Source organism: Curcuma longa, unplaced genomic scaffold (assembly GCF_044706935.1).
Source record: "Curcuma longa cultivar G26 ecotype Majalengka, Jawa Barat unplaced genomic scaffold, ITB_CL_G26_1.1 contig_22717, whole genome shotgun sequence".
Lineage (NCBI taxonomy): Eukaryota > Viridiplantae > Streptophyta > Magnoliopsida > Zingiberales > Zingiberaceae > Curcuma > Curcuma longa.
This window is the reverse complement of record NW_027431988.1, coordinates 604-10,047: the sequence shown is the minus strand read 5'-3', so window position 1 is coordinate 10,047 and position 9,444 is coordinate 604. Positions and strand designations below refer to the sequence as shown.

At 37.0% G+C, this 9,444-nt stretch overlaps 2 protein-coding genes across 2 annotated transcripts; one reads left to right on the top strand and one right to left on the bottom strand.

Moving 5' to 3' along the window:
* Positions 1 to 757: 757 nt before the first annotated feature.
* On the top strand, positions 758 to 3,043 carry LOC141817963 (receptor-like cytoplasmic kinase 176). The gene is made up of 6 exons (XM_074705567.1): positions 758 to 975; positions 1,221 to 1,546; positions 1,663 to 1,798; positions 1,919 to 2,061; positions 2,154 to 2,277; positions 2,477 to 3,043. The coding sequence occupies exons 1-6, from the start codon at positions 912 to 914 to the stop codon at positions 2,833 to 2,835; spliced, it is 1,152 nt and encodes a 383-aa protein (XP_074561668.1). The 5' UTR covers positions 758 to 911; the 3' UTR covers positions 2,836 to 3,043.
* Positions 3,044 to 3,305: 262 nt separating this feature from the next.
* LOC141817964 (oxysterol-binding protein-related protein 3A-like) lies at positions 3,306 to 8,300 on the bottom strand (the record flags this gene model as incomplete). Its single annotated transcript, XM_074705568.1, is given in 9 exon segments — positions 3,306 to 3,648; positions 3,822 to 4,000; positions 4,404 to 4,548; positions 4,730 to 4,906; positions 5,104 to 5,225; positions 5,370 to 5,488; positions 5,564 to 5,636; positions 7,536 to 7,652; positions 8,207 to 8,300. Coding segments are annotated over 9 exon segments (1,273 nt in total), but the record flags the coding sequence as incomplete, so codon positions are not given.
* Positions 8,301 to 9,444: the final 1,144 nt, after the last annotated feature.

The window sequence follows — 9,444 nt, the reverse complement described above, 5'->3', positions numbered from 1 at the left end:
ACTTCATTGGCTTTTTTTGCATAAACAAAATAAAATAAGATAAATTATTGTCTTTTTCTTGTGTTTAAACCATAGATTTTTAGGGAGGAGTTTGACTTATTAGACATTTGCCTTCAAAGAGGTAGACTTAATCAAACTCATCTACACCTACACAAAGAGATACTTAAATAGTCAAATATAAATAAACTAATGTGATAATGAAATATAAAATAAATTATATTATCTCACCAAACAATTTTTGGTATTTAAAATGGTGTGACAATTTTAAAAAATATTTTGGCACCAAATAAGGATCCATAAAAAATTCCATTTTTTTAGGGGCTGAGCTACATGTTTGCCCAATCTTAATGCCACATTTGATTTTTTTAAATAATAATTTATGATAAATAATTATTGGATATTATTCAATTTAAACTCTGTTTTATGATAAATAATTTTAAATAATTAGAGAAAAAAATATTTTTTTTCTGTAAAGAAGTGGAAATCCGCCACCCCAACAGCCCCACACGGTCGGTCCCATGATGAGGTAAATCGAGAAATTATAGTTGGTTATGATGGAAAAAGGTATTGCTCACTTCATCGAGATTCGAATTCTTATCCTCTTATACAAATCTGTTCGTCATAACCAATTTAACTGTGTCCCGGAGACTTTTTCTACCCATCTGTTCTTACAAAACAAGTTGCAATGTTACAAGTTGCAATTAATTGAGAGCTCTCTCACCTTCTCAGTGGCTAGCCGGCGCGGCGCATAAAGGTGCCACCTTTCTCTTCTTCCTCCCCTCGCCGGTCGACCCAAATCCGCTCCTCGCCGCCGGCGAGTCTCCAAGGCCGCGTCTGGAGCTTTGCAGCTCTGCATCTCCTTCAATTGGGTTTATAGCTTCTTAGCTCGGAGAGCCCAAACCGGTCCGTCGATGGGAAATTGCTTGGCCACCAAGGTCAAGGCGGAGAGCGCCTCCCCCACCGCCTTTGCTTCAGGTACCAAGCTCCGCCCCTCGCCCTTGTTTCGGATTCGAACTATTTAGGAAGCTTTCTTGGGGCTTTTTACGTGTTCTTCATGATTCTTTCAGTGGGTTAATCGAAAGTTGATGTTTTCGCTTTGACTGATTTTTCATTCAATCGATATTTGGTTTGGGGTTGTTATTTGATCAAGTGTATTACCAGTCAGTCAATCCGACTCCCAATTTCAGATCATGCATCTTCAATTGTATTTGGATTCATAGGAGGAGAATCTGAGCATAGCACCAGGAAGGGGAATGTGTCGAGCGATTCGAGCAGCAAGGTGTATGCTTCCTCTTTGCCTTCCACTCCACGAAGTGAGGGCGATATCTTGTCGTCTTCGAATTTGAAGAGCTTCACCTTCAATGACCTCAGAACCACCACCCGGAACTTCCGGCCGGACAGTGTGCTTGGCGAGGGAGGTTTTGGCTCAGTCTTCAAGGGCTGGATCGACGAAACCTCACTTGCAGCAGCCAAGCCTGGGACCGGACTGGTCATTGCTGTGAAGAAACTCAACCAGGAAGGGTCTCAGGGTCACAGGGAGTGGTTGGTGAGACTCTTTTGGATTTTTTCCCCCTTGATTTCTCTTATTGAATTTTGTTTTTCCTGCTATGTGAATTTGGTATAGATTGATGCTCAAGTAAGAAACTACTTTGAATCTTGTAGGCTGAAGTTAATTACTTGAGTCAGCTGTCTCACCCGAATCTTGTAAAACTTATCGGATATTGTCTTGAGGATGAACAAAGGCTTCTAGTGTATGAGTTCATGCCTCGCGGCAGCTTGGAGAATCATCTTTTCAGGAGTAAGTAAAGTTCTTTGTGATCTATGCCATCTATCTGAATTGCAATTCTAGTCTTGTTCTTCATGCTTGTAAGAGATTACATGTGCTTTTTTTGTTTTTGTTTTTCTGGTTGCAATTCAGGGAGTTCATACTATCAACCGCTTTCGTGGAATATCCGCATGAAAGTTGCCCTTGGAGCTGCAAAAGGACTTGCTTTTCTTCATAGTGACAAGGCAAAGGTCATCTACCGCGATTTCAAAACCTCCAATGTGCTTCTTGATTCTGTATGTAGTTCATATATCGATCCTTCCTTCCATTGTGATGCGATGTATATTCATTCACTCAATTTGAATGCTAATCTTTCTTCCTTTCTCAGGATTACAATGCAAAGCTTTCTGATTTCGGATTGGCAAAAGATGGGCCAACTGGGGACAAAAGTTATGTCTCTACAAGGATCATGGGGACATATGGATATGCTGCTCCAGAGTATCTTGCAACCGGTAATTTGCTTCGTTTGCATGTTGATTCTTCGATCTAGCCACAATAAGTTCAAATCACTTTGCCAATATCAGAGATATCAGCAATGCAAAATGTCTACTTGTTAACACATTTGTTGTTATTTTTGGTGTCAGTTTAACTTTGGCACTATATATAACTTGATACGCCTACTCGATAACTGATTCACGCGAATTTGCACAGGCCATTTGACGTCTAGGAGTGATGTCTATAGCTTCGGAGTTGTTCTTCTTGAGATGCTGGCTGGACGACGAGCCATTGACAAGAACCAACCGTCGGGACAATACCATTTGGTGGAGTGGGCAAGGCCTTTTCTGATGAGCAAGCGAAGTATCGTGAACATTATGGATCCCAGATTGGAAGGGCAGTACTCAGTGGCTGGAACCCAGAAGATGGCTCTTCTTGCACTGCGGTGCATATCTGTGGAAGCAAAGCAGAGGCCAACCATGGATCAAGTAGTGACTGCTTTAGAACAGCTTCAAGATGCTACAGACATAGGTACAAGTTCAAAGACTAAGCTGAAGTCAAGCCGAAGCCGATAGAGAGCAAGCACCAATTCCCCCGTGCCGCCTAGCCAGGAATGAGTTGATCACCAAAGGTCCTTAGCATTATGCTTCGTCGGCAAGTGGCAACTAATCGGCGAAGATATTATCTGTTTTTGTAAATATGTTCAGAGTGTTGCTCATCTGTCTGTTCTAAACGGTTGCTTCCATCCCTAATGAGCTCTAGAAGGTATCAATTTAGGCATAATTTGCTGCATTGATTTGCTGTGGATATGGTTGTTCCTTGAGTTTATGTGCAACAAAACTATGTTTTTCATCACTTGATGGCTGATGAATGTTTGCAATTTCAGATCTGACAACAGGATGAATGAACATAGCTAAATGAATAGTTTAAACTGCATCTCAATGATTTATCAGATTAAACTAAACCACCAGCAAATTTGTAAGCGTGACACATCAACATCCAACAATTTGGGGGGAAAAGTTTCTACAGAATGGATGATCCAAGCAACAAGAAACTATTAAATTCTATATAAGGTCACAAGATGATAGTGTTTGCGATCCATGAAACAAGTACACAGAATTCTTTTGCTGCCACACACGTCTCATTCTGCAGACAGATCGGCATATTGCCATGGATTGAACTCAATGGTTTCGACATCAATCTCGTTGACAGTTTCGGAGCTATCGATCTGAGCCCGGTGCTCCGTGTATTTATCGTTGTATTCGTACACCTCTAAATCACCCCAGGGTGTGGGACTAATTTCACCAGTCATGTGGAACCATCTTGGGGTAAACTGATGTCCCTTGGCTTCTCGGTTCCTTTTCTCTGCTCTCTGTCGCTCCTCCAAACTGAAAATGATTGAACCATGATTAGTAAAAGCCTTTTCTTTCTTTTAGAAGTTCTAAAATATCTGAGTTCTAATACATAAACCAGCAGACATAGGATTATGCAAATTTGACAATACACATCGGATCTGTTTCCGTTGTGTAAATTGAATTTACCTCTTTCTACAGAAACTCACCTGCTCTTTTCTGCACCGGATTTGGACAAATCACCTTTCTCGAGTGCATATCTATCAGATCGCAATCGGGAGTCTGATGCTAATAACCTTTTAGGTGCTGTACCGAAGCTGTTTATTTTATGGGCAAAATATGTGTATTGAAATTTGTCATTTTCAGGAGTTGCAGCAAGTCTCCATACCTGGAAAAAAGAATACAGAAGCATCATAGGAGACGGTATAACAGAATCAAAAGCAAATGACGAAATGATTGAGAAAAAAAATACTCTATATTGATACTTCAATTACATATACACGTTATTCTCGTTAATATTTGAAGAAAGACAATGACACCTACTCCAATTCAATATGCTGGAACCTGACCTGGTTGGTCTGTGGTTTTTTTAAATTGCCAGGGTTTCATACATGTTTCATTCAGATAGTGCCAACATCCCTACCTACCAAAGTTCCAAATAAAAACTTCTACAAATAAACTACTAAACCCTAAAGAAACAATTTGCTCAAAAAAAAAAACAAGCACACAGAAGAAGTTTATAGTCATCATGCATCTAAAGCAGGTAAGAATCACAGAAAATTGATGCAGACCTCCTTTAGCTCAGTTCCAGCTAGGGGTTCTCCTTCCTGATCACATGGCTGGCAACTCATTGATTGATTCCATTTTCCAGTCATTAGTATTTTAGGTTCTTCTTTTGCACTGTATACATATCCATCCACTTCATATCGCCCAGCACTGCCAATATATTAGCATCATGTCCCAAATGTTTAAACCAAAGATTAGAGTTTAAAGGCAAAAGGGTAGAAAAGTCTATGCAAACATAAGAATGAATCCTGACTATCATTTTGCATCACTTGCACACCAAAAAGGAATTAAATGCTGAGATAGATAGAGATGGTCTTAGAAAATCATATACCCGAACCAGCCACATGGTTGGAAATACAATACAACTTTATCCCCAGTAGTCAAGTTTGTCATAATCATCTCACCAGGTGAGTCAGCCCATGTGCGCCCAAATATAAGGTTATTAACCTTTGTAGAAGGTGGCACCAAATCCAGTATTACACCATCTTTCTTGAGTTTCACCCTTGTCCTGCACCACAAGCAAACCATCAAATTATTCAGGCAACTGAAAGGCTATAGTTAAAGAAGAAAATTATCTTGGTTATGCAAACATGAACATTCACTTATGATCGACTTTAACCATGACAGAGTTCAGATATTCAAGAAATTGTTCTAAAAATAAATAGATTGTTTTGATCTTCAATAAGTCTCAACAATAATTCTCACCTTCCAAGAGGATAAATTTCAAGGGAATTTCCTAAAAATTTTGTTTTCAATTTTGAAGTGATATCATAAGTAAAATGATCATTCTCAGCATGTGCTGCGCTCATTGGTGGATGATGACTAACCTGAAAGTAGGTCAATGCACAAGTCAGGAAATCAAAATAGCACAATGCATTAAGACTGTCAACGAGACAGTAAATATTGAAGAACAATACAAAAAACCTTATGAACCTGAACCTGCAAGTGATGCAAACTTAGGAATGACTAACCTGTTCTGCGATGAATGTCAGATTACCATGATTAACCATTTCATAAGTCTCACCAAGGATAGGATTGAAAGGTTTCCATGTACGCTGAAAGGCATAATACACAGAAATTGCCCAAGAAGCTAGGGAACATAAGAAAGAATTTGCATCACATTATGATTAAAATAGTTGAACAAAAAGATGAAATATTTACTTACAAGCATAAACTAACCGCATATGTGGATCCTCACATTGATCTGCTAGATCTAATAAGTAAGAGTACTCCATTAACTGGAAACAAAATTACACTCGATAAACAATGAACGGCACAAATATCATGCTCATATTATAGAAATACATCTGACAAATACACAGAGCAAACTGGATATGCTAATGCTATCTTAAAAAAGACTGAACCATTCAAAATCCTTCCTTTTTTCCTGAATGAAGATTCTATGCAACAAATGTGGAGCTTCCACAACTTTCAGCCAAGCAGTTAGCGACTACACTACTCATTTTGAGGGTGCATTTTACTATAAGTCCAGTAAGTCTGGTTCACAGAAAAGATGCTAGTATATCTATAACTATTTATCTCCCAGAACTCGGATGACCTGCTCTTCTATCTGAGAGCATAGCAAGATGCTAGTAGAATGCCAGCATCAAAAGCCATCTAAATGAATGGATAGCCACAACAGATAATGCAGAAGATCCATTGCATAGAATGATGGAATATCAAATATACATTAATTCCTCCAAGTCATGATATATTCAAAAGCCAAGAAAATATTTTGATCAAACATCTTTGTCATAAACCTATCAGTGAAGCAACTTCAAATTATTCCACACTAAGGAAACGAAAATGAGATAGTGTAAACATTTTTTTAGAAGATTTTATGTCATGAAAAAGATAAAAGAGAGTCAAAATAAAATACATGACCGATGATCTATATCACTTTCTAAATTAGAAGCAATGACCTCTATCAAAAGGAAATGAAAAAAATGGCAAAGTCAACAGCCATCATCTAGCAGCAATGTTGTCAAGTAATCATGAAGTTATTGACATTTCAGATAAAGTCTGGAATGAAAAAAATAGCGTTTGCTTCTCCACGTGTTTATGGCTATAATTTCAACATATTTCTTGCACAAAGAAAAGCAGACAAAATCTAAATGAAACAAAAGAGAGAACTTTCATAACCTAAAATGGAAAAGAAATCCCATAAAGAATAAAGTGGCGATCCTAGTGTGGGAGATTATAGGTGGCATTAGTTGAATACTTGAATCAGCTTTCAGGAAAAATTTGACAAAGGGACAAGGGAAAAAGTACAGATCCAACCCAACTCCATTTATTTGGAGAAAGATCTGACATCATGAATTTGAGAAAAACTTGGGGTTTCCTTTTACCTTGGATGAAGTTTATTTATTGAGTGAATGAGCCTATTTTACAGTGTCTTTCAGAGCCAAATTGAATTCTCCACCTTATCAATCAATTATTGTACTTTCATGCTTGAATGACAACAAAAGTTGTCAGGAACAACCAATCAGTTGCAATCTGGGAACAGCCAATCAGATGGGATATATTACAAGTTTCAGAGGACTACATCTTAAAACTAGCAGGGCATATTCACTCAATAGAGAAAACATCTGTTAAGCAAATGGTCTGGTGCAATAAGAAAACAGACAATGCAAACAGGGAAATAAATAACATAAAAAGATAAATAATTGAAAAAAAATAAATATTCGAAATTGACACATCCACGATAAAAGAAAACTAATTAAAAAATAAATATTCAAGATTGGTGCATCTGCAACAAATTTTAATTTTGATTTTTTATCATTGGATAATTTAGAGTCAATTAAAATTTTCTATTTTGGCACTAAATAGAGAATAATTATAGTCCAACTTAAGTCTAACATATTTTCTTATTTAAAATATTTATTTTTGTGTTTGTTGCCGAGCCAAGTCTATACAAGAAGTCTAGATTTCAATATTCAAACTAATACAAAGTTTCAATTTGTCAGAGTTTTTCCTCTAGTTAGGTAATTGTGTTCTTTGCTTCATTAACTTTCCACAGTTTGATTTTGATGTTGCGTCAACAGATGAATCAGGAAATAAAGTGATGTATGACCAATTTAATCCAAGTTAAAACACACATACAAACACAAAAATAAGGGAAAAAATTTGGTGCAAACCTCAGCCATCTTCTGAAGCACTGTCATTGGCTCAAAAATGATGACAGGCAATGTCACAAGTGATGTTACATCTGATCCTATATATTTGTGCATCAGCTTCCAATAACCATCTCTATCCTACAAATCATTAAAAAAAAAAAATGATATGATGTACATGAAAATGGATAGCAGAAAGTGTGCAGCGAGTTGGTGACAAAATATGAGAAAGTTGACCAATAGATTTACGAACCAAAATGAAACATGCCGCATAGATATCTGTTAGTTAAGTTCAAATTTAAGCGCCAAATGAAGAGCATAGGCAATCAGATAATATTCAATGTTCTCCAAACTAAAAGAATATTTGTCAAGCCACAGTAACAAAACATAGGAGATGATGCAGGAAGCATGATAAGGTTAGTTCATCATAATCAAGATGTGATTAAGTGCTAAATTGTTTCTATAATTGCTTCCTAACAAAATCACTGTGAAACATTTTTGTTTTTAAAAGAACATAATCAAGTTGGGGATTGGTTAGAACCAGAACTTCTCAAAGCTAACAATAACTATGGTATATAGTATTCACGGGCAAAGTTTTAAATTATCACAAATTCTTGACTAAATTCAGAATAAAATTGTCCATAGAATAATGAAAAATATAACTTTAAAATGACTAATTAGTGAAAGAAAGAAACCTCTTGCTTCCATCTTCCTCGCTGTGCTTCTGCCTCAGCATCTTCGTTGCCTCCTTCAGGATTGATAACTTCAAGTCCTTCATAACCCAATAGCCTGAAATGTTGGTCATGCTAAAATATGTTTAGCACATAAAAACCATGACATTACTGAAAATTAAAACACTGTTTATTTGTGACCCAAGTTAGCATTACACTCAGCACAATTTTAAGTCACCGAACTTCATGATAGATTATGAATCAAACTTACTAAAATCAAGGGGAACCATGCAAGTGAACAATTACATAATGCATATGCAATATAAGACAAGATATGATAGCCAATTTTAAACATTAAAAGTTATTTATATTGATAATAATGCACAACCTAAAAAAGATGTACAAGGTCACAACTGTCAAACGCTTTAGACCAACACAGGTTACAAAACTCAAGCATGACATAAAAGCTAATTGATGATTTGCAAGTGGTCCAACCAATAAGGTAGCCTCTTACTTAACGTGGTAAACAGATGGATAAAAACAATGATCTGAAACTGCAAGAACTGAATCAGTTTGCTAATGTTGTATTATTCAGTGTTTTGACTTTCAGAAAATAAAAAATTTTGAGCAAGAACTATAGAGAGAACAAAATAGCTGGTATAGTTCCTCAGTTACAAATTTGCATGGCTTATTGCCAATCCTCTTGTTGCTGCTTTCACTTCATCATGCCTTCTCACTACCAAATCCTGATCCTTGCCATAGGAGCTATTGCAAAGGGATAGAGGGAACATGTAGCTGGCAGTGGACCCTTGAAGAATGGCAGACTACCATGAAGAAAGGGAAGAAAGAAGATCATTCAAGCCTTGACCACCATTGTGGGTGTCGATAGGTGAGTAAAACTTGCTAGAGTTGACCACTCTTGCAAGACAACAGCTGCTACAATATGTATATCTCTGTTGCATGCAACAAAGTGGCATAGAGAGAAGGATAAATCATGCAAGAGTTTGAAGTGTGCTAGTCTTTTTTTAGGGGAAAAATCTCTTTAAATTTTGGTAAATTCAGACTAAGTCTGTGTGGTCAAAACCAGCTTTGGCTTGATCAAATAAAGCCAACATATAGCAATAAGCAGTCAATTTTAAAGTTCTCAGAGTGTATAGATAGAAACCACACATAAGGTTGCGACTATGCAATATTCAAGTTGGTCGGCTATCTCATACTCCCTATGTAGCTAGATATGCAACAAAACAGCCCACCTTTTTAAA

Bases quoted from the DNA above. Each gene is read 5' to 3' on its own strand.
- LOC141817963 (XM_074705567.1), top strand. From the start codon at position 912: ATGGGAAATTGCTTGGCCACCAAGGTCAAGGCGGAGAGCGCCTCCCCC. The intron at 1,799-1,918 runs GTAAGTAAAGTT...GTTGCAATTCAG, and splicing joins GGAGAATCATCTTTTCAGGA to GGAGTTCATACTATCAACCG. The intron at 2,278-2,476 runs GTAATTTGCTTC...GAATTTGCACAG, and splicing joins TCCAGAGTATCTTGCAACCG to GCCATTTGACGTCTAGGAGT.